Here is a 25,095-nt window from a genome sequence, read left to right as displayed (position 1 = left end):
CCCTAAGCCAACCTGTCGTCCCAAGGGAAGTCTTTGATCCAGGCGCACATGATTGATCCGTCTGTGGGAACCAATGCTATCAGTCAGGGTAAGCTAAGTTGCTGAAACAAAACCCAACAAGAATGCGACTTAGTATACCAGAAAATCCACTGGTTTCCTAAACGACAATTCATGGGTAGCTGTGCTCCGGGCATTCAGGAACCCAGGGGGAGCACTCAGCTTCCAGGATGACTCTGGTCACTGCTTTCCAGCCACAGAACGAAGGGAAAGAAGGGAAACAGGCAGGGATGCTAAAGACCACTTCTGCTAACGTTTCTTGGCAAGAACATCACCACGGAACCACACTTAGCTCCAGGGGCTAGGAAACGCGCTCTGACCATTCACCCGAGAAGAAGGGAAGGGTGGACCGGGGGACCTGCTGGCTGTCTCCACCCTACCATGGCACATCGTCTCCATGACAACAGTCATGATGCGGTTGCCAGCCTACTGGTCTCTGGTCCCTGTCCGTAATTTCATCATGTGTTTATGATATTATTCAGTTTAATGAACCCCCACATGTATAGCATGTTGACTAAGCTCTGTGACTTAAAAGAGTTTTACATGGTTGTCCCAAGAAGACTGACTTAAAAAGAATTTTTCATGGTTTTCCAACTTGGATTGACTTAAACAAACAACACATCCTAACATTTCAAAGTGAAAATGAAAAATTCCAACCTGAAATTTCTTACAAATGGAGACATGAGCTTCCCAAGGTAAACCACCCAATGTTTTGGGGAGCAGTGTGCAATTTCTACACCCTACCTTTTCCCTAACGTTCCAGTGCAGACTAGAATGTTAAACGTGGCTTTCTTTCACGGCTCTAATTCAGCAACACCACTCATAAAAAATACAGTTATTTGATTAAAAAGAATCCCCAACCAGGCAACTGTAGGAAGAAAACTTCTAGTCGAACTAAAATAAAACCCACCTGCTAATTGTGGGGTGAAATAAAGCTTTTACATTATTTTTTAAAAGCCCCATTTCACTATTTTTGTTTCCACAACAATGTATAATATTTATACATTATTTTAAATAATAAACAAGATAACAGCCACTATGGAGAACAGTGTGGAGATTCCTTAAAAAAATTGCAAATAGAACTGCCTTATGACCCAGCAATCCCACTGCTGGGCATACACACTGAGGAAACCAGAATTGAAAGTGACACGTGTACCCCAGTGTTCATCGCAGCACTGTTTATAACAGCCAGGACGTGGAAGCAACCTAGATGTCCATCAGCAGATGAATGGATAAGAAAGCTGTGGTACATATACGCAATGGAGTATTACTCAGCCATTAAAAAGAATACATCTGAATCAGTTCTAAGGAGATGGATGAAACTGGAGCCTATTATACAGAGTGAAGTAAGCCAGAAAGAAAAACACCAATACAGTATACTAACACATATATATGGAATTTAGAAAGATGGCAATGATGACCCTGTATGCAAGACAGCTAAAGAGACACAGATGTGTAGAGCAGACTTTTGGACTCTGTGGGAGAGGGAGAGGGTGGGATGATTTGGGAGAATGGCACTGAAACATGTATACTATCATATAAGAAACGAATCCCCAGTCTAGGTTCGATGCAGGATACAGGATGCTTGGGGCTGTTGCACGGGGATGATCCAGAGAGATGATATGGGATGGGAGGTGGGAGGCGGGTTCAGGATTGGGAACTCATGTACACCCGTGGCGGATTCATGTGAATGTATGGCAAAACCAATACAGAATTGTAAAGTAAAATAAAGTAAAAATTAAAATTTATTTAAAAATAAATTAATTTTAAAAAGATGTTTATTTTGCTATTATTTTCTTATTGTGTTGCTAATAAAATAAAATGGATTTAACTTTTTTTAATAATTATGAGAAGGGGTTGAGGGAAGTTCTGTTGTAAAGCAAAAAAAAAAAAAAATTACAACTCGCTAAAATATAACACAAATGAACCTATCTATGAAACAGAAATAGGTTCACAGACATAGAGAACAGACTTGGGGTTTTTACGGGGGAGGGAAGGATTGGGAGCTTGGCATTATCAGATGTAAACTAATATGTACAGGGTGGATAAACAATAAGGTCCTACTGTACAGCACAGGAAGCTATATTTCAAATCCTGTGATAAACCACAATGGAAAAGAATATGAAAAAGAATAGATATATACATAACTTTGCTGCACAGCTGAAACTTAACACAACATTATAAATTAACTATGCGCTAGTAAAATTATAAAAATGACAATTCAAATTTTGATTATATAACAGTGAATTAATCTGTGAAATTAATGTTGCCTACCTACTTCAGTCCAAGTATATCTTTCAAATCCTGGTTAATATTTCCTTGGTCCTCAAAAATTTTGTAAATAAATATCATTAAATTTAGTTTTAAATTCACAGAAGAAAACTGATATAAAACTGAAGGTATTAGTAAACTTTAGGTAATTGTTACTTTCCATGGAGAAATATTAATTCCAAAGACCCTCTAGAGTTAAAAAAATACGAAATGCCTTCAAAGCTTGCACGTCAGGACTTTCCTGGTGATCCAGTGGCTGAGACTCCACACTCCCAATTCAGGGGATCCAGGCCCAATCCCTGATCCCACATGCCGAACTAAAGATCCTATATGTTGCAATGAAGATGGAAGGTCTTGTGTGCCATAGCTAAGACCTGGCACAGCCAAATAAAAAAATTAATTTAAAAAAAGCGTAGAGGTCATTCTGGTTTGTTTGCTTCTTCATTACCAATGTGCTCACTGAGCCTGGCTGGATTTCACATTTTGGCCTCGTTTTCCTTTCATTGCTTTACTCTTGAATGTCAGGCACTAACCATTCTCTGCTCCTTCCCTTTCTGAATAATTCAGCCCTAAATATCACATTGGCAGCCACTCTTCAATGCTTTGGGGGAGGGGGTGTTATTTGGATTATATTTCCAATTTTTCTGTGTTTGTTTCAAAATTATACTTTGACATTTGTAGCCAGGAAAAATCTCCAGCTAAATAACTGGCTCAGCCCTACAGACAACAGGAACTGCTGCTCTCGTTCTGCGGGGTGAGAATGTTTCCAGCAGTAATGTTTCCAGGACAGGCGATCCTGTCACATTCTGACAAGTATTGCACTCCCAGAAAGAGAGCAGCTCATGCTTTTCTTTGCAAACTCTGGTATTTAGTCTGGAAACCATTTTTAGTTCATCTGCAGGTGGCTGCGGCTCAGTGGTACAGAATCTGCCTGCCAAAGTAGGAAACGCAAAAGAAGCGGGTTTGATCCCTGCCTGGGTCAGGAGGATCCCCTGGAGTAGGAAATGGCAACCCACTCCAGTATTCTTGCCTGGAAAATTCCAGGGACAGAGGAGCCTGGTGGCCTACAGCCCATGGGGTCACAGAGTTGGACAGGACCGCACACTCACACACTCACGCACAAGGCTCTTTTCAGAGACGGTAATTGCTCTTCTTCCTTCCCTCCCTCCCTCCTTCTTTCCTTTCTTTCCTTTTCTTTCTTTCTTCTTCCCTGGGGCTCAGACGGTAAAGAATCTGCCTGCAATGAGGGAGACCTGGGTTTGATCTCTGGGTTCAGAAGATCCCCTGGAGAAAGGAATGGCAACCCACTCCAGCATTTTTGTCCATGAATTCCACACAAGGAGGAACCTGGAGAGTACAGTCCATGGGGTTGCAGAGAGTCAGACAGGACTGAGCTACTAAGACACACACACCTTTTTTTAAAGTCTTTACTGTATTTGTTACAATGTTGCCTCTGTTTCATGTTTTGGGTGTTTGGTCCTTGGGCGTGTGATTGAATCTCCACCCTCTGCATTGGAAGGTGAAGTCTTAGCCAGGGAAGTCCCAGTGATTGTCTTTCTTAGAGAATGTTAGAATATTCTTAGAGCTTATCAATAACACATATTGGAACTATGAACTGCTTTGGCATGCCTGGATAGTCTTCCTTTTGTCAATGTTTCTGCTTACTTGCTAATATTTTTTAAATTTTCTTTTACTATAAATACATGATGACATAAATTTCTAGAGGGCAAAACATAGTCAACTATTCTGTGAAAATCAGAAGATAGCTCTAATCATTAAACAGGAAAGCAAGATTCAATTTTCCGGAAAAAAAGAAAAGAAAAAGTCCAACGTTGAAAACCAAAATCTACTTTTAGTAATGATCTTTCAAGAGGAAAACACATCTGGTGGCAAAATGTCTTACAAAATGACAACTCATATTCAGGACCCGGGGCATCATGGTGAGAGAACTATGGCTAGTACTGATTGTAAGTCTTGGGAGAGTATTCAGGAGTTCTGAGCATGGGGCAGTCCGTGCTTCGTCTTCAATTATCTGAGTATTGGAGACCCTACCCGGAGACTCAGGGAACTTCTTCAAGGGCTCCGTGGTCAGACAGCTTTAGGAAATTCCCATCTAGGGCCAAGATTGCTTGGCATGACCTTGCGCCTCTCCATCTCGAGTGGCACCTGCCGACTCCCCAGGGAGCTGCGAGTCTAGGACCTCAGTTTCACAGTGACATCAGCTTATGAAACTCTAGTTGAGACCACTGCCAAGAAGCGCTTGCTCACCCTGCTTTAACGGCAGTGGGAATCTCCCTCTCCTTTTCAGGGGTAAGCCGAAGAACGGATTCATAAACGAACCCCAATCCTTCTCACCAACCCCAGCCCACACCTCCCAGCAACTGAACTTGAGAAAGAAATGAAAAAAAACCTGGTTAAAACCACTTCCTATATTTGAGACTAGAGAAGAGAGTGGTACGCACAATTTCCTGGCTGAGGAACCCAGGCTAATACTTATACAGAGCAAGCACTGACTGCCCTAGAGGCTGACGGACCGGCAAGGATGGCAACCTGAGCGGACTCACCCTTCATTCCCCAGTCTCCCGGTGCGATGCCAGCAAGAGGCTGAAAGGAAACCCGGCGCTCTGCAGAGCGACACTCTCTCTTCCCGGCCCCGATGTCGGCAGTGATCCCAGGGGCCAGGAGGATGGAGCCAAGCTTGCTGATGTGGAGGTTCTTCGTATTCATCGTGGTACCTGGCTGCGTGACAGGTAAGGGGTCGCTGGTGCCTCTGGAGTCCTGGGAAGGCTAAGGATGTAGACCCTTCCCAATCACACAGTACGAGGGGCATCTAAGTAGAAAGTACGGGGAGGGACGGGACCCTGGGTTCTACCCCTGTGTCCATGGCCCACCGGGGCCCCATTCTTTGCCTCAATCATCACCGCCTTATAAAGAGAACTCAGAATGGGGAGTTCTTGTCACTCAAGGTCTTTGACAGTTGATTCTGGGAAGAACATAGCGGTGTGATATTTGACTGTTAACCGGATACTAATGAGCAGATTCCTCAAGAGATTTTATTTTCCAATGAATTTAGTTTTCCACTGCATCCACTGGCCGTAAGGATAATACTAGAAATCTGATAGAAATCTCTCTAATACCAGGTGAATATGTCTCAGATGTCAGTAACTCATATATGAAGCACTGGGATCATTTAGGAGCTCAGAAAAGTTAAGCTTCGAGGATGTGTACTTTGTTTTTTACTGCCTAAGGAAACGATACCTAGGAAGCTCCTTGTATGTGCAACTTTATAGAAGTTTTTTAAAAAATATAAGCATATCATTTTGAGAACATTAATTCTTATCTTATGTGTCTGCTGCTGCTACTATGCATGTATATATCTGTGTGTGTATGTGTACATATATGAAAGTTTTGCATTTCATTCACCCTTTCAGAAAGATATTGTCAATTTCTGTTTTTTCTTTTTTTTAAGAAATAAGAAACCACCAATTTCAGCTTCAAACCTCCTTCCTAATGGCATGTGAATTTTCTAAAAATGTCCTCCCTTGCTTATGCAGGAAAACATATCAGCATCTATAATTTAATATCCTTCATTTCTAGACATATAACAATGCCAAGTGGCCACAGAAAGATGTGCTAAGAAGTGAAATACAATGATGCCTAAGGGGTCTTTTTGGCCTATTGAGGGGAAGTGACCAGTCACTGGGCTATGAACTGACCCAGGGGTAGGATCTTCATTACTTTAAAGTGAAAAGTGGACACGATTTTAGGAAGACTTATAATGTGACTTCTGCCTCTGCCGGGTCTTTGCAAAGTGAGAGGCAGGCCAAGGGAACAGAAAAGTCTTTACAGTTGACTGGGCCTCATCTCTAGGGAGCATATTTCGAGTAAGCGTGTGTTACTGACAGGTGTTGGTGACTTATCTGAGAATGTGAATGGTCTGATCACAGTGCTCTGCCATACACTCACATCTTCAAAAATCTATCCAATGCCTCTTGTTCCCCTTTTCAACAGTACAGGAAATACAAACGTGAACAAAATGTAGCCTCACCTTAAAAGGGATATAACCTGGTGAGGAGAAGAGAGTTATGACACCAGTGTGGGTGGGGTGGGATAAGATCTATGGGAGGGGGGGCCGCCAGGGAAGGCTTCACAAAAGCGGCAGCACAAAGAGCCCCGAGGGGTCAGTGACTTTCCCTCCACGGGGATTCCAGAGAGAGAGACCACAGGTGCAGAGACGCGGCAGAGCGCCAGGGAAAGCCCTCAGCCTCGGGTGGAGACATGCGGCTACTGGGGGTTCAGACTGGATGACCCCAAGTTGAGGATTTTAAATTTCATTTGAGAGTCAATCAAAGACAATGAGAAAGTAAAATTTACCATTTATAGGGTACCTTATGGGGCTTCCCAGGTGGAGCAGTGGTAAAGAATCTATCTGCCAATGCAGGAGACACAAGAGGCATGCATTCAATCCCTGGGTTGGAAAGATCTGCAGAGGAGAAAATGGCAACCCACTCCAGTATTCTTGCCTGGAGAATCCCCATGGACAGAGGAGCCTGGCGGGCTACAGGCCATGGGGTCCCAAAGAATCAGACACAGCTGAGCAACTGAGCACAAAGTACCTTGTATAGGCCAGACACACGTCTTCCTTCCACCTTCATAGTCCTTTTGCAGACTGGATGTCACCAACCCACGAGATGAAGAAGACCCCAAGACTCAGAGGCCACAGAGCCAGTGACGTGGCTGGGACTCAAACCCGGTTCTTTCTGCTGAGTGCTCTTTCTGTTCACTTGTTGGACAGGGCCCAAGCTCTATGGAGGTGACTCCACAGAGAAAGGTGGGCAGACAGGGCGTGCAATGGCCTCTTCCAGAGACCAGTAGGACTCAGCAGCCAAAGAGAATGACAAGGGCTCAATTTCTGGGATCCACGCATGGCTTAGGAACCTCTCCAGGGTCAAAAATACTCTCCTCTCAGACTTTTTCCTCTCAGAGGAGCCCAGTCTTAAAATAAACAAATCTTATTCCTAGGAAGGGAGAGGTCACTAACAAAATCTATCAGACTGTCAACAGATGCAATTTCTAGCTGATTCATAAGGCTGATTTTCATTCTGAAAATTTCCAAAGCCACCATTTAAAACTGTGAGGGCTGCTGACAGGGAGTGTATTGGTCAACGTGGGTGTTTTTAGTCTCTGTATTACTGGGTCTTGGGATGTGGTTGAAAAGAGACTTCTCCTGATGTTGCCAACAGGCACGTTATTGATGGTGCCTTTCTCAGCACTGTGGAAATTCTGAGAGTTTATCTGTGCCTTCATCATCTTTCTTTCATTCTAGGAATTCTGTGATCAAATCTGCATGCCCTAGTCTCAAAAACACACACACACAGTGTGGAAACCCATGAAGATGCTATTTTCGTCTAATTATCCCTTCTTGTAAAGATGACTGCCCACACTGGAATTTCCATCTTCACATTTGTCATTAAAACACACATGCTTAACCCTTCACATTCAATCATTCAGTTTCTCTAGATCCCAAAGTGCTATTACGACATGTTCCTTGCTTATCTTTAAGATATGCCTTGGAGAAGGTAGCGTATATAGATAGATGGATAGATCATAACCGTGTGTGTGTGTGTGTGTGTGTGTGTGTGTGTGTATGGATTTGGTAAACTGAGGGAGTATCTCATAAAACAGCTGCTGCTTTCTTTAAAAACAGCATTTCTTAAATAGGCGGTGCTGCTTACCACCTGTACCTCTGCTCCTGTTGAGATCTGAGAGCATCGAGGCACCAGGAAGAGCTGGCTTCGCTGACAGTCAGCTGCTGTAAAGAATGGCTGATGTGCAAAGAGAAGCTTCTTTGAGCAAAGCCTTGGGTGGTCTGGAGGCACCTGTGCCTCTCTCTTGCTGAGATCGTTCTCATCAGAGCGACAGTCACCCTCAAGTCGGGCTAGCCCTCCCCCCAGCCCTTCCTCACTCCCTGCCCCCCTCACCGCCTCATGACCAGCAGAGAGTTCCTTTGGGAAGTGGGGCCATGTCCCCCGAGGCCAGGGCAGAGAAATGTTAGGAGGAAGCTGAATTTTGTGGAGAGGTGAAGGGCGTGATTTGGGGGCAAACTGCTGGATCTCCATGGGCCTCAGTTTCTCTGTAAAATGAGAAGGTTGATGGGGCTGATCCTAGGACTGCCTTCTGGTTCTCTTGCTGTATGTCAAGAATTCTGAACAGGAAATAAAATAAGCTCTGTCAAAAAGCCTTTGCAAGCTGGGGTACTTTCAGATGAAAAAGTTTCCAAACCGAAGACATATACAGCAGGGTCCGGGTTGAGAGGACTTCGGAGGCCCAAGTGCCAAGGCTGACGTGTCATCTGGGTTATTTCCAGCCTCTGGGAGGTTCCGCCCTGTGCTCAGGCCGGGACCACGGCTTCAGGGAGGGTGACGGCTGTAATACCGCTCCCTGCTGGGGAGGCTTCTGCTGTTTGCTCTTGGGGCCTTTTCGCCCTCAGTCGATGTCCTTGCTTCTCATAAGGGAGGGCTTACGTGAGCAGGAACTTTTTTCTGTTCTCTTCATCCCAGGCCATTCCCTGGGAGGAGAGGAAAGAGGATCTTCATTCAGTCAATTGCTTCAAAAAGCTATAAGCCCTTGCATCCTTGAAAGCGGTTAAATTGAGGCTTCCTAATCACTTCGGGGGAGCCGCAGAGGGGCACGCGTGCTGGCCAGGAAGGCAGTCAGGCAGAATTTTGGCTCTTCTCTGCTCCCCTCCAGCCTCTGTTTCTCTTAATACTGATTTTCGTTCGCGTGTTTGGCTGCACAGGTCTTAGTCGTGGCCCGTGGGCCCTTTGATCCGTGCTGAGTTCCGTGGCATCTTTGGCTGTGGCTGTGAAGTCTCAGCTGCAGCATGTGAGATGGTTACCTGCGGTACGTGGGAGCTTAGTCCTGACCTGGGAGGGAACCTGGGCTCCCGGCATGGGGAGCACGCAGTCATAGCTACTGGGCCGCCAGGGAAGCCCCTCCCATTCCTGTGTTTTAACTTCCCCTCTGAGAAAATGAACGTATGCATATGGGATGATATTCGTACTTTTCGCACGTCAGAGGACCCAAGCGCGTACCCATGGGTCCTCGGCCTTACGAGTGATTCTCGGCTTTTGTTCCTCGTCTGCTCCCTCGTCTTTGGGTGGCAGAGAGAAACCGAGAAGGAAGGAGACTTGAGCAGGAAGGGGGTTGAGGCTGGGTGGGGGAGGTTGGCACTGAAGAGGTAAGACCTAGGCCGTAGATTTTCTCTGGTGAGTGCCCTGGAGCTCAACAGTCAGAGGAAAGGGCCCCTCCACCCTTTCCTCCCCAGACAGTCCTGGGCGCCCTTTCTCCGGAAGTATCTGAGCAGAGCCTAGAAGAACATTGGTCACAAGTGGTAGGAAGAGCTGGGCAGGGGGGCTCAAGGGATGGCCTCTGAGCCCTTTGGACTCAGGACCTAGGATTCCTGTCTCCAGGCTAACAGTGTGCATCACCGCAGCCCAGCGGGGCCCTCTGAAGTCACAGTATTGCTAGCTGCTCAGTTGTGTCCGACTCTGTGTGACCCCGTGGACTGCAGTCCACCAGGCTCCTCTGTCTGTGGGATTCTCCGGGCAAAAACACTGGAGTGGGTTGCCATGCCCTCCTCCAAGGGATCTTCCTGACTCAGGGATCAAACCCACATCTCTTGCATTGCAGGTAGATTCTTTCACCATCTGAGCCGCCAGAGAAGCCCCTGAAGCCATAGCGGGGGGGGTTCCCTAAACTTCCTGTGACCCTGCTGTCTGTTGCTCTTCATCCAGGCATGTATCGGGGAGGAGAGATTGGAGGCCACTAATGAGCACCCTCATCCGCCTCTTTTGCTACCTTTTCTAGTAAGTTCTTCAGGAAGTTCTGCTTAGGTGGAGTCAGCTGCTGTCCCAGGTATTATCAAGGGCGGGGGCTGGGGAGGAGGTGGTGGTGGGAAACAGCCCAGAGATGGCCTTACCACGTAAAGATGGCCCTCATTTTTTACTCCTGTACACGTCCTGAAACTCCCAACAGGAAGAGCAATGTGATAGACACATTCTATCTAGTTCCATCTTTCTTGAGTAGTGAGTCCTTGAGCAAATCTGGGGAGTGCTGCTACTTGTTTCCTTAGAAAACTTTTTTATGCACAAAATTTTGAGAGTAATATTTGGGGTAATAACCTCCCTGTCAACCAGGGTCTCCAGGTAAGACCTCCCATCAGGTTCTTTAATATCTGAACAGAGGTTCTTTAATATCATACTCCAAGTACAGAGAATGAGACACAGGATGTTACCCTCACTAGTAAGGGAGATGTAGCTGGCTTGGCTAAAGTAACCTAAAAGGCCTGGGTGCCTGGACAAGATTGGAAGCAAAGGTTGCCAAGGAAAAACCAAAGACACCAGGGAAGCAAGAGAAGCGGAGATCTAGGACTAGAATCCTGGCCTCTTCTATTCCAGCACAATATTCCCCATATGTCTTCACATCAACTCTCAGTGACATCCATCCATCCATCCATCCGTCTCTCCTTTCGTTCATCCTTCCTTTCTTCCATCTATCTATCCATCATCCATCATCCATCCATCCATCCATCCATCCAGCAATCTATCCATGCATCAGGATTACTGAGAAGGAAAAGGTCTTTGCTCTCAAACTGCTCCTGGCCTAAGACTGGAGATGAGACATCTGCTGAGCAACTCCCACCTTGAAGACTTGCCAAGGGAGACAGCAGTATTTGACAATGACTCAATACCCATCACTGAATCCCCCCTTTCCCCAGGCTTTCAAATAAGTCACCCATTTAGGGGAAAACAATACTAGAATCATCTCTGGGTCTTTTAGGTATTTTCCACTCTAAGATTACTCAGGAATTTTCCGGCTTTTGACTTGTTTGGAGCTTACTCTGGGATTTGCTTCCATCAGTGAGAAAACACAAGTCTAACTGGGAAATGTATTTAGAGCAGCGCTTTCTGGCATGAATTACACATTAAATGTGCATCTGGGAAACTTTCACAAATGATGTCCAAGTCCCACCTAAGACCAGTTAGGTCAGACTCTCTGGGGATTAGAACTGGACATAGGCCAGCATTATTTTTAAGCTTCTCAAATGATTCAAGATGCAGTTAGGATTGAAATCCACAGAATAGTGATTCCATGGTTGGTCTGAGTCCATTGTTTTATTCCTATTCACTGGGAATAGATGCCCTAGCATAGTACTTTCCAAAGTTCAATGTATTACAGATCACCTGTAATACAGGTGAGGCAGGGGGCTTGTTGTGAAACAGATTCTGATTCAGGATATCTGGGGTGAGGGAGGAGATTCTGGTGCAAACAAGCTCCTCCATGAGATCCAAGTGCCTGGTGCCTGAACCCCATTTTGAGTAGCAAAGCTGTCATGGGAGAGAAAAAGTGGGTGCTGTGTCCACCCCACAAGAACTTCCAACAAAAATGGGAAAACCAGTCTGGGAAAGACACAAGATTGAACATAGCAGCATGGTAGGTGGCAGAGCTGATGACACCGTGGCATCCAGAGGTGCTTCCCGGGCCATTCAGAAAGCCTTCTTGGAGAAGGTGGCTCTGAGCTTGCACTTATAAACCTCAGGAGCTGGCTGAGGGGTGGTGTTTCCCAATGAGGTGGCTAACGTTGTATATGTGAGTCATGATCCTTGAGCAACAAACTGAAAATTGAGGCGTTCATAAGGGCAAAGAATCAAATGCCCCACGTTTCAAATATTTCCTACTCCATGTTGGTCGCTTGCTGAACAAAAATGAAGCTCAAATGCCTAGTGATCCTATAAAAACTAGTACTTCTGTTCTGACAAGAGGCATCCGGGTTCTTGCCCTCTCACTTTGATCCTCTAGTAACACATGTCATTGGGTCTGGAGTCTGCACTCCCACAGTGGGCCACCGAGTCAGCATCACTAGGACCTCATGACACCTCTGGATAACAGTCAAGAAGTCCGGGGTCTTATTTCCCCACATTCAAATTTTGCCCCGACCTCTGTCGAGCACCAGGGCTTCCATCCTGACTGCCCATGTGACCTTCTGCCCCTAACCCATCCTGTCCACACAGCTTTCCATCAGCCACAGTGCCTGCAACGACTCAGCCCAGGGCCAGGGACCCAGGAGGATTTCAGGCAGCAGAAACTCTAAGGCACCAAGGTGTGGCTGCCCCCGGGTGGGGTGACCAGAAGGCCACTGAGAATGAGCGGGGTGGCCGGCGCAGGCCAGTGGAGTCGGGCCTCCAGCTGCCCTCTTCCCCACCCACCACTCCGGACACAACGAAAGGGCCGGGTGGATCAGGAGACTAGGAAGAGTGAAATGCTTCTTTCTGAAAAGAAGAGAAGCAGGTTTTTAAAGAACACAAAGTGCGTGCTAAGGAGGTGATGGGTCCCTTTACTCTAAACAGCATGGAAAGCCCACTGGGCTCCAGGAGGCCCTCGGGAGAGAGGGAGAGGAGGAAGGTGGGCAGAGCTGTGAACTGCAGAAAGGCTGGCTGGTTGGGGCAGGCCCCTCACAAACCCTGATCCCAGCACCCACTTTTCCCTTTGAGGTTTATTTTGCCTTCAGCCTTGTGCCAGGAAACACGTTTGGAGCGTGCTGCACTACAAAGGCTTGTGGAATCTTAGTTCCCCAAACAGGGACTGAACCTGGGTCCGGGCAGTAAAAGCACCAAGTTCTAACCCCTGACCCCGAGGAACGTCCCCAAGAAACGTCGGAAACACAAGTGATAACGAGAAGAGCTCACACTTACAGCTCTCTCACAGGCACTACGTGAAAATGTTGTGTTGACTCTGTTAATCCTCAAAATCAGGTCCACTTTGTTCTCACCCCCTTCTCGTACCCAGTAAACTGAGGCTCACGGAGGTGAATCACTTATCGCATGGAATACAACCGGGAGTGCTGGGGTGCCGGATGGGAGCAAGGCTGGCTCCATGCAGGGCCTGCATTGTTGATGATTCTCGTAAACTGCTGTTAATAAAGAAGTTTAGTTTCTCCTTTTGAAAGTCTGCTCTGAGTAGGCCCCACTGCCCCTGTGGTTGTCGATAAATGAAAAGCCTGTTCCGACCGCATCCAACCCCAGACACCCAGTAGCTGCCTGCCGTCTGCTCGAAGGGCTGGCTTTTCAGTCCCATAGAATCCCTGAAGTTTAAATTCTCTAAATCCTGCTCTCCCCTCCTCCTACCTGCCAAACAGTAGCTCGGGCTGTCTTTCCTGCATTTGACTGGGCTTCAAAGAAAGCACTCGAGTTAAGCCACATCTGCCCCAGCTGCCCACGAAGCAAGGAAATTCTGAGCACCTTCAGGCATGAGTCAACATCACCGTGTTCAGGAATCTCTGCCCACAGAATCACCCACTCTTCTGTTTGGGCCCAAAATAGATACCTCCTTCAGAAGCCTCCCTGCTTCTGTAGCCTTAGCAATAAGAAAACAAAGGCGAGGGTAGGTGTGCGTCCAAGGCATGATGGAGGGAGTTCTCTCTGCTGTGAAGTTCTCTGGAGTGAAAACACTGTGCTGAGCCGGACACGCGGGACAGGTGTGGCAGGTGGAGGGGGGACGCAGGAGGGCGGCTGGGGACGGTCATTCCTTTGTTCATTCATTCACTTGGCAAACATTTATTAAGCAAATACTATGTATCAGATACAGGCTCGGGAGATGGGTGCAACCCAGCCCTGGGTCTCCAGAAACCCTCCATCCAGCAGGAGAAAAAATATATCACACAGACAGTGCCGGCCGAGCTGAGACTCAGAATGCAAATACAAAGAAAGCGTGGACGGCCACACAGACAGGCATTTGCCCCTATGCAAGTCCTTGACATTGTCACTCAAGAGCTGCCTCACTGTCCTAATACCTGGGACAGAAACAAGGGCTGAAAGCATCGCTCTGTCATTGCTAATGACTAAAGCTACTGAAGTCAAACACTGTGGATTTTGAGTTTAGAACAGCATAGTGAGAAAATGTGCGGAAGCTTTCCTTTGCTCAAGAAACTCCCTGAGCAAGAAAATAGGAACAGTTTTGGTGGGAGCAGTTCCTTTCCTTAAAGGAGAAACAGATGGCTCCCACAGCCCACGGGTGTTGTAGACACACCGTTAACATGCAGAGCTGACAGACGGCACCTCCTCACCAGGGTGTGAGCCACTTTCCAATTTCAAACACTTGGAAGGACCTGCCTCTCCAAGAAAGGGATGAAGGGAACCCAGTCAGTCTGGTTATGCTAGGTATTTAAAAGGAAGAGTGTTTTTTTAAACTATATATGTGTATATATATATACACACATATACACACATAGACACACACATATATATATTGGGTTTGTAAAAAAGTTTGCGTTTTTCTGTAACATTTTTCAGAAAAACCTGAATGAAATTTTTGGCCAATCTGATATATACAGGTTGTATACACATGCTATATATAGCGTATATATATATACACATACATATATGTACTATGGATATATACGTGTATGTGTGTGTTTATGTACATATATGTCTCTCTATATATATGTTTGTTTAGTCGCTAAGTTGTGACCAACTCTGCAACCCCATGGACTGTAGCCCCCCAGGCTCCTCTGTCTATAGAATTCTCCAGGCAAGAGTCCTGGAGTGGGTTGCTGTTTTCTTCTCCAGGGGATCTTCCTGACCCAGGGATTAAGTCCGTATGCCCTGCATTGGCAGGCAGAGCCTTTACCACTGAGCCACCGGGAAAGCCCATGTGTATACATACATATACACAAATATGCATATATACACTATGTGTATACACACACACATGATATATACAGGTACATGTGTGTGTGCACTGTATACATGTATACATATATGTGTGTCTAACTATACACATGTATACAATGTGTGTATTTCAGCTAAGTTCAGTCACTCAGTCCTGTCTGACTCTTTGCGACCCCATGAATCGCAGCACGCCAGGCCTCCCTAAGTTCACCCAAACTCCTGGAGTTCACCCAAACTCATGTGCATAGAGTCGGTGATGCCATCCAGCCTTCTTATCCTCTGTCGTTCCCTTCTCCTCCTGCCCCCAATCCCTCCCAGCATCAGGGTCTTTTCCAATGAGTCAGTTCTCATGAGGTGGCCAAAGTTACTGGAGTTTCAGCCTCAGCATCAATCCTTCCAATGAACACCCAGGACTGGTCTCCGTTAGGATGGACTGTTTGGATCTCCTTGCAGTCCAAGGGACTCTCAAGAGTCTTCTCCAGCACCACAGTTCAAAAGCATCAATTCTTCGGCGCTCAGCTTTCTTCACAGTCTAACTCTCACATCCATACATGACCACTGGAAAAACCATAGCCTTGACTAGATGGACCTTTGTTAGCAAAGTAATGTCTCTGCTTTCTAATATGCTGTCTAGATTGGTCATAACTTTCCTTCCAAGGAGTAAGCGTCTTTTAATTTCATGCTGCAATCACCATCTGCGGTGATTTTGGAGCCCCCCAAAATAAAGTCTGACACTGTTTCCCCATGTATTTCCCATGAAGTGATGGGACTGGATGCCATGATCTTAGTACATATGTATACAATGTGTACATATATATGTGTATAACTATATATACATAGTTTCATGAAATGAGGGCCTTAGAGTGAATCGGTCTATCTCCTCAGAGAAAGACTGTGACATAGTTAAAGGGCAGAGGAGCCATTTTTACAAGTTTTGCTTGAAATCCCCGCGACCTGGGCTGACGTCAGCCTCTTCCTGCCCGGGGCCCTGTGAGTTTCCCGGGAGTTTCGGGGAGGCTGTGCTGTGGGCGCCAGTCCTGGCTGTGGCAGGCTGGCGGCTTCCCCAGTGGGTGAAACCAGTAGCGCCTGCAGACCCAGCTGAGTGTGGTATCTGTTTCCGGCCCCTGCGGTAGTGACACCTCTGCTCAGCGTCTGATTTAGAATAAAAGGATCTTTGTGAAGAGAAAACTCCTTATTTCAAGTGGAAAGCAAAACAAACAACTACCAAAAAAGTTACAAACCCCAACACCGTTTAACACTACGAGGACAGTTTCCGCTGACATCCTGCTGACACCTAGGAGAGTGTGGGGGACGCAAAGGGTGAGCGTTTTCAGCTCAGATGTGCTAACAGGCCCTTTATTTCACTTTTCACTTTCAACGCCTTTCACTCACCAGGCCATCAAGTTTCACTTTCCCTCTCCCAGGGTTTCCTGTCTCGCTCCTCCAGCCTGAGTTTGCAGTGGGCTCCTGCGGAGGGACTCCCACCCTCCTGCTCCTCCCGTTCCTCCTGGGAGAGGAACTGTGGGCCAGCCAGGCACCCGGCTGTGCCTTCTACACCTGTGATCTTACTGAAGTCTCACAAAAACCCTGGGAGTCAGGTACCACTGGGATCATTGCCATTTTACAGACGAGGAAACTGAAGTTGTTAGGCTTTCATTCACACACCCCAGAAAGTGACGGAGCCAGGCTACCTGCTCCATCCTTGTACAGAGGAAGAAGGCAGTTAACCGGTCTCATCAGTTCCCCTGGGCTTCCTAAGCAAGTTTTCTGTCTCTTATTTTAAGTCACTCTTTGATCCACTCCCAAGTTAATTCTCTTGAAAGCAACTTTCACAATGCCTCTTCCCTGATCAAAGACCTCATGTTGTTCCCCCACCACCTGTGGGGCATGTGTCCTCTGCCTGGCATCTCCTGTTTCTTCTGACCTGGTCCATCTGAATGTCCTCTGCACATTGGACCCCTCGCAGCTCCACCCACTCCAGCAGGCAGGGCTCCTGTTGTGCAAACATAGCTTCCTCACCTACAATTTCAAAGCCTGGCACCTAGGGACACCTCCCCTTTTATAATCTACCACATCTCATCTGCCTACTTGGAATTATTCCCAACTGGGAAGCATCTGGGGAGAGTAGAAAGGGCTCAGGAACTTGGGATTTCACAGGGCTTGGATTCAGAACCTGGCTTGAACTTGCGTAATCCTGTTTTCCTGTAAAACCATCTCTGGGTACCATTCTCTGCCAGCACTAGCAGGGTGGGGACAGCTGATGGACAGGTGTGGCGAGTGCAGGTGGTCCGGGAAGGCAGAGTCATGCCCAGCCCCAGAGAAAAAGGGGCAAGGAGGCTTCCCAGAGCAAAGTGACAGGGAAGGGTCCTGCCGGTCAGGCAGGAAGGGGGAGGCAAAGTCTCGAGCGAGTTAATGACAGAGGACACAGCGCGGTCCTGCTGGCTGGGTCCTGCTGGGGTGGAGCTATTAGCTGGCCGCGGAGCCGGCCAAGTGCAGGGGCATGGGCTGTACCTGGGGAGGAGCCGGCGCCACAGAGCAGCTGCAGGGATGGGGGCCATCTGGGCTTGAGGGCATCAGCCCTGTTTTCTGTGTGTATGACTGATGCCAGGTGGCACGGGGGAAGGGGTGTAGCCCCTGAGGGTGCTGAGTGACCTGGGGGTGAGCTGGGAGTGGGCTGGTCCTTCAAGCCTCCAGGGGCCTCAGCCGCCGTGGGACGAGGCAGCCTGCCTAAGGTAATCAGGATACAGTAGGTGCTCAGTCAGCACGGCTTGCTGGGCCTGCAATCTGCACGGCCGAGAGCCAGAGCACCTCTCCACAGGCTTCCCAAGTTCAGTACAGCCAGCGCTGGGCGCCCCGCCCCCCGCCCCGCAGGCCAACTCATCCTCCGTTATCTCCAGTTTTAATGAAAGATGCCGCCACCACCACCACCTCCAGCTGCCCAGGGAACGTGCCCAGAATCCCGGCTCCTTTCGCCTCACTGGCCCCACACTCCTTACAAAGGCCCAGTCCCTGGGGAGTCCAGTCTGAACCATCTCTGCATATTAGTACCCACTCTCCGCTCTCCAAGCTCCAGCCCCCCGAACCCCAGCCCGAGGTGCCGGAGACGGCCTTCCTGCCTCACAGGACACACGGGGGACGGGGCGGAAGGAGGTCAGAGGTTACCGTGGCCACAGGGACAGGAAGTAGCTGAGACATGGGAGGAAAGGTGGGCGCACGCAGTCATGGGCGCCTCCCCCCGAGAGGCTGCGGATCCTGACCTCGCGGAACTGGCTGTGTGACGCTGGGCAGGGCACTGACTCTGCCGGCTCACTGCATCGTGTATAACACGGAGCAGCAGGGATGGCCATCCAGTCATTAATCACACTGAAATGCTTCTTATTTACAGATAAGAATATCAATAACACTGTAGCATTCTGTATACGTCAGTTTATTGCATATTCACTGTCTTGCTCATAGCAATGGACTATAAAGTAGTCGTAGTCTTAACTGTCATGAATGTTCATAACAGCCTACTACTGGGAGGACCGGGGAAGCCAACTGTGTGCCTGGGTCAGTGGCCAGCATGCAGTGACTGCCACGCCTTGGATGGAGCAGGCACTTTCCCGGTGCATCGGAGGAGATGACAGACAGGCTCTCTAAGTCCCTTTCAGGTCTGACATTCTGTGGTTAATAAACACCCCAGAGCAGGGTGAAACCCCATCCCTTCCACCCTGTGCTGATCGAGCCGGTCAGGCTCCCCGCCAGCCAGCCTTCTCCCCTACTGCGTCCCGTCCGTTCACCAGCAGGACTGAAGGCATCGCTCACGCCACGGGAGGAACTCTATGCAGTTCACGCTGCAATGACTACATCCTTGACGGCTCCCATCTGTTCTTTTCAGCACAAAACAATTCCCCTTGAATCATGGTAAACAGGTCTTAGTACCCATGTCCTTAGAAAATGCTGCCACCTTGGATTTAAATTCAATAAGAGGAAGCCCAACATGAAAACCCCTTACAAATTCATCACCTGTGGTCAAACCTCCTAAGTTGGGTGTCCCTTGAAAGGAACAGTACTCGCCTATGGCTTTGATCAGAGACCATGATTTGCAGATGCTGCCTATGCGAGTTTAGGGAAGGCAGGAATTTAAAAATATTTGTATTTATTTATTTTGCTGTACTGGGCCTTAGTTGCAGCATACAAACTCTTAGTTGTGACCTGTGGGGTCCAGTTCCCTGCCCAGGGATTGAATCTGGACCCCCTGCCCTGGCAGTTTGGAGTCTTAGCCACTGGACCAGAAGTCCCTAGAGCTGATACTTTAAAAAGTGCTCTGTGGAACTTGGCTCAGACAGTAAAGAACCTGCCTCCCAATGCAGGAGATGCAGGTTCGATCCCTGGGATGGGAAGACCCCCTGGAGAAGGGAATGGGCAACCCATGCCAGTATTCTTGCCTGGAAAATTCCATGGACAGAGGAATTTTGTGGGCTACAGGCCATAGCGTCATAGAGAATCACACATTCACTTCACTTTCTGGGGATCTTGGAGTCTGTTTCCTTCAGTGCTGGCCTAGTGGGGGACAGTCCAGACTGAGTCCACAGAGTAAACTCATCAAAAGCCTTTCAGTTGAAGCTGCGTTTCTGAGGCCAGTTCCTGGAGTACTGGAGAGGGCCCCGGGCCTCGTCTATGCTGGGCCTCGTCTACGCCTGGCCTCGTCTACGTGACAATCTTAAACACCCTCCTCCCGACTGTGTGGCCACCCCCATCATCAGTTCGCTCTGACACAGCCTTACCCTCTCCCCTTCTCTGTGGGGCCTCGCCTACTGATGTGTGGATTTGGGGAACACGTTCCGGCTGCTGTTGGGCTACACTGAACCGGTCTTAGGCAAGTCACAGTAGACAAGCAGTCAGGGCTGCCTCCAAAGCACCCAGAACCTCAGAACCTAAATCAGTACCTTCCCTCCAGCTGGCCTGTGGCCTCCGTTTCCGTAGTGGGGCTGACGTTCTCCATGGAAAGGCTGGTCGCCATCCAAGACACACAATGACATCTTCGTCTGAGCAGGCTGTCCTAGCAGAATACCACGGCCTGGAGGCCTTAGACAACACACTTTATTTTACCCCTCACTTTATTGCTGGGGGCTGAGATCTGAGACAGGGGTGCGGGGGTGGCGTGATGGGGTTTGGGCGAGGGCTATGGTTTCCCCCCAGAGGATTTCTCGTGACTCTCCTAGGGGACCCAGACCCACCTAGGAGGGTCCAACCTCACGGCCTCAAGTCACCTGATGCCCCACCTCCTGACACCATTGCCCCCGGCAGGAAGGTTTCTTCATATGAATGTGAATCCAAACGCTTGTTTGAAGCGGAGTGTTTTCTTGAGAACAGGCAGGAAGAAGCGTGCCCAGAGTGAGGGGTATGGGAGGCACCCTGGGAGGTGGGGGTGGCTACTGGCAAACCTGATCCTCATCTTCCCAGGACACATGGATTTGGGGTGCCTGACCCACTCAGGGCCCACGCTGGCGCGGCCAGCCCCTGCACGCCGCCTGAATGGGGTGTCGGTTCTGACGAGTGCCTCTTCCTTTTGGATGCCTCCATGTTCTCCTTTGACTTTTTTCTTCTTTCCTATCTTTCCCCCTGGGTCTTGAGTTTCTACCCAGCATTGCACCTATGTGCCTGGCATTCTTTAAAAGAGTGGAAACTGTGGCCTCGGAGTTGAAAATCTCCGTGACTCCGTGGTCTAAATTCTCTGAAGGCTCCCCTTGGGGAAGATGGTGGGTAGGATTCACCAGCATAGCACATTTCTGCTAAAACCATTATTTCGTCCCAAGAAACAGCTTTCACAGGTTTGAAGGAAAACTGATTTTCGATTTCAGAGAAAGAACATGGGTATATTTCTACACCTCTTGTTTTTCTTATCTGACAACGTTTTAATTTTCATCGGGTTGACATTCTGCGGTAAATGTGTGGTTAACTCTTTCACATACAGAAGTTTGTTATCAGCTAAGCCTCCCAGGGACAAAACCACCCCCCTCAACATTTCATTCGCAGGAGCATTTGAGACCCCCCAGACGCGACGGCGTTGACTTAGGGACAGGAATACTGCTGCTTCTGTCTCCTTTCTTCTCTTCTAACATAAAGAGAAGAGAGCTCTTTTCCCACCCAGCCCCCCGTTTTTCTTGGTAACAAGTGTTGATTAAGGCAGAAGACGTTCTCATTCTTAAGTTGTGGAAACTCTGACTCTGTGGTCTGAGAGGCCCAGCCGGGGTCTCAGAAACTGTGGGTCAGATACAGAACTCCTGCGTGAAGGATGCTCAGTACCAGAGAACCAGCTCAGCTGCACTGAGTGCCCCCTCTCCCCCCACAGAGCACATAGCGCCCCTGCTTATCTTATTCCCACCTGGGGAGTCGGGCGACCTTTTCTTTGATGCCGTTAACCTACCTGAACCCCATCCCCACCCCCAGCCCACAGCCTGGTGACCCTGAACTTGGTTTTGCCACATTTCCCTCAGCGTGTGGGGGATTCCCAGGTGGTGCGGTGGTAAAGCATTGTCTACCTGCAATGCAGGAGACATTAAGAGACGCAGGTTCAAGCCCTGGGTCAGGAAGATCCCTTGGAGAAGGAAATGGCAACCCGCTCCAGTATTTCTTGCCTGGGGAATCCCATGGACAGAGGAGCCTGACGGGCTACAGTCCACGGGGTTGCAAAGAGTTGGACATGACTGAGTGACTGGGCGTGCATGCCTCCGCATTTACGCTGAGTGAAGATGGATCTGTGTTCACTGAATGAATTAATGGACCATATTATCAATGTGATTGCTGATACACTCAAGCATTCATTCAGGGCCTATGGCTGCCCGCATTGAGGAAGTAGTTTAAACAAACAATAGGTGACATGGACGGCCCCAGCAACAATCAGAAATGACCAGAAGTTTCGAAACTCAACAGTGGTGAGCCAGTGGGCAGGGGTCAGGAAGTTGACCGTACTTTATTAGATGTGTAGGCCATTGTGAAAGCAAGTGAGAGGAAGGAAACAGATCCAGAATTCTCACAAATAGTCTTAGAAGATAAAAATCCAAAGAATCTCCATTGCCTACGGTGCTAGTAGTCACTCTGTGCCCTGGGATGCTAGGATGCTTGACTTTTCAATGCTTTATAATTTTTAAAAGGTATTTATTTATTTGACCATGTTGGGTCTTAGTTGCATCATGCGGGATCTTCCGTTGCAGCACACAGATTCTCTAGCTATGGCACACAGGCTTGGATGCTCCTTGAGAGCCCAGTTGTCCCACAGCATGTGGGATCTCAGTTCCCTGATCAGGGATCTAACTCTGGCATTGGAAGGAGGATTCTTAACTACTGGACAGCCAGTCAACTCCCTGACTTGATGGTCTTTTTCCCTTTTCAGCTAGCTCGGATAAGCCTCGTTGGCCATGATACTGCCACTGTGCAAAACTGGTGACATTTGAAAACACATTGGAGGCAGGGAAAGTTGGGAGGTGGAAGGAAATGATAAGATGCTCTGGCAGGTCTGCAGTCGGGAGGGCTGGAGGTGAGGGTGGACGATACAGGAGATGGAGGGGGCTACGTATGCCAGGGTCCTGGAGAGGTCCAAGCAACAACTCCTGGGAAGGGATTCCACCCGATGGCAAAGGTGCAGGGAACCGAAGGGACTGAAGTGTTGCCTCATGGGCACGAGAGGGCTGTTAAAAGAAACAAGGACAAGAAGGACTGAAGGTTGTTTGAGTGCATGTTTGTTTTTAACTTTTTATTTTGGGAGAATTATAGATTTTCATGCAGTTGTAAATGACAAGAGATCTGGTACAGCCTTCATTCAGTCCTCCCCACAATTACAGCATGGTATCACAACCAGGAAGTTGACCTCACTGCAATCTATCAGTCTTGCTGACCTAGCAATCTTACATGTTCTCGTTCATGCACGTGTGTCTTTATTTCCATGCGACTTTCCCACGTGTGTAGATTTCTGTGACCGTGAGCAGAGCCAATGTACACAAAAGTTCCTATCCCAAGATCCCTCCCACTGCCTTTTTGTGACCACAGGCCACCATCCTCCCTGACCCCTGGCAGACACTGAGCCACTCTCCATCTCTATGATTTTTGTCATTTTAAGACTACAAGATAAATGGAATCACATGATATGTAACCTTTGAAACTGGCTTTTTTTCACTCAACCTAATTCCTTTGCGATCTACCTTTCTGCACATAATTCCTTTTCCGATCCATCTTTCTGCATTCCTTAGCTGGCATTGTCCAAACATTATCCAAAAAAAGTGTTTCTCTCCTCCTCACTCCATGCCATGCTTTTTCCGTATCACTATCGATGGCAATCCACTCCAGTATTCTTGCCTGGAGAACCCCATAGACAGAGGAGCCTGGCAGGCTATAATCCACGGGGTCACAAAGAGTCAGACACGACTGAGCAGCTGGAACACACGCAGACCGTTTGCTAGCTTTTTAAATCATTTCATTATTTTATCACTACCACCATTGCTTCTTTTGGGTTTACTGGACACACTGTCATAACATTTGCAAGTAGAGATAGTCCTACTTCTTTTCTTTCTAGTATTTAGGCAGCTACGTGTTCTTTCATCTGATTGCATTGACTAAAACCCCAGTGGCGAGTTAAGTAGAAGAGGAAATAGTAGGTTTTGAGCAGAGCTGGAGCACCAGAGGATGAAGGCACTGTGTCTCGACGAAGCTCAGGGCTAGAGGTAGGCGTCTGCACAGAGCAGCACAGCATCCTTGCCAAGACCTCAGCTCAGAAGCCCAGACAAGCCTCTAGTCCCATCACTGAGGGTCCTCTAGCCATGCGACCTTGCTGGGCAACCTCAGGCAATTCTCCAAACCTCGCTGTGCCTCAGTGTCTCATTTATAAAATGGTAGGAATCATGATAACATCTTCTTCATGGTGTAGTTGTCAGGATCAAATCAGGACATATTTGTGAGGGCTTGTCATTGTTACTTGAAGACGAATTATTAACATGTACTTTTAAACTCTCCCAGTGTTAATTCCTAATGTGGCAAACAATGATGGATATAATCTACAAAAACAAAAGCTTCGGGGTGGGGCCCTCGGTAATTTTTGAAAGCGTGAAGAGGTCTAACACCAAAGGTTTGAGAATCACTGTCTTTGTCATATTGATTGTTTAAAGAATTGAAATATGTCCAAGTTTGTTGGTCAATACCTGCTCTTTGCACTTCTCAAATGATCCGTCTGCACTCCTTCCCCTGGCTTCTCCCACACATCAGCAACTGAAGGGTCACCCTGCGGCAGACGGGAGCTGTGGGATGCTGGCTTCACCCTTACACTGGCATCCCTCATGCTGATTCCCGACCCCCTCTATCCCGCTTGTTCAACACTTTGAATCTCACGCCTACAGAGAAACCACCTGCATCACCCTCTGTGTTTTTGTGGTGACCTGGAGTCCATGAAAACCTTTTCTCCTGCTGTCTTCTTCATCCCTGCTTCTTCTGACCCATTTAAGTTTGCTATTTGAAATTATTTCCTGAAAGTAAAAGTGGGATCTTTTTTTTAAAGGTAGGCATGAGGGGGCTTCTTTGGTGGCTCGGTGATAAAGACTCCTCCAGCCAATGCAGGAGACAAGGGTTCAATTCCTGTCCAGGAAGATCCCACATGCCGCGGAGCAACTAAGCCCGTACTCCACAACTATTGAGCCTGTAATCTAGAGCTGGGAAACTGCAACTACTGAAGTCTGTTCCCTAGAGCCTGCTCTCTGCAATGAGAAGCCTGCGCATTGCTAGGGAGCAGCCCCCACCCGCCACAACTAGAGAAAGCCTGAGCAGCAGTGAAGACCCGGCACAGCCGAAAATAAATAGATATTAAAAAGAAAAAAGAAATAGTGTGAGTTGCTCAGTCATACAAGACTCTTTGCGACCCCATGGACTGTTGCCTGCCAGACTCCTCTGTCCATGAGATTCTCCAGGCGAGGAGTGGGTTGCCATTTCCTTCTCCAGGGGAATCTTTCCAACCCAGGAATTGAACTCAGGTCTCTTGCATTGCAAGCAGATTATCTGCCGTACCAAAAAAAAA

General features: G+C 48.0%; 1 protein-coding gene across 1 annotated transcript in view; it reads left to right on the top strand.

Moving 5' to 3' along the window:
• The first annotated feature begins 4,757 nt into the window (after positions 1-4,757).
• IL2RA (interleukin 2 receptor subunit alpha) overlaps positions 4,758-25,095 on the top strand; it is a 44,456-nt gene continuing 24,118 nt past the window's right edge. The window contains exon 1 of the mRNA XM_069547160.1: positions 4,758-5,078. Coding sequence (XP_069403261.1) covers positions 4,985-5,078 — 94 coding nt within the window. The 5' untranslated portion in view covers positions 4,758-4,984. The remainder of the gene's footprint in view (positions 5,079-25,095) is intronic.

This window comes from Ovis canadensis, chromosome 13, assembly GCF_042477335.2.
Source record: "Ovis canadensis isolate MfBH-ARS-UI-01 breed Bighorn chromosome 13, ARS-UI_OviCan_v2, whole genome shotgun sequence".
Lineage (NCBI taxonomy): Eukaryota > Metazoa > Chordata > Mammalia > Artiodactyla > Bovidae > Ovis > Ovis canadensis.
Note: the sequence above shows the minus strand (reverse complement) of the source record. Positions and strands in the feature narration are given on the sequence as shown.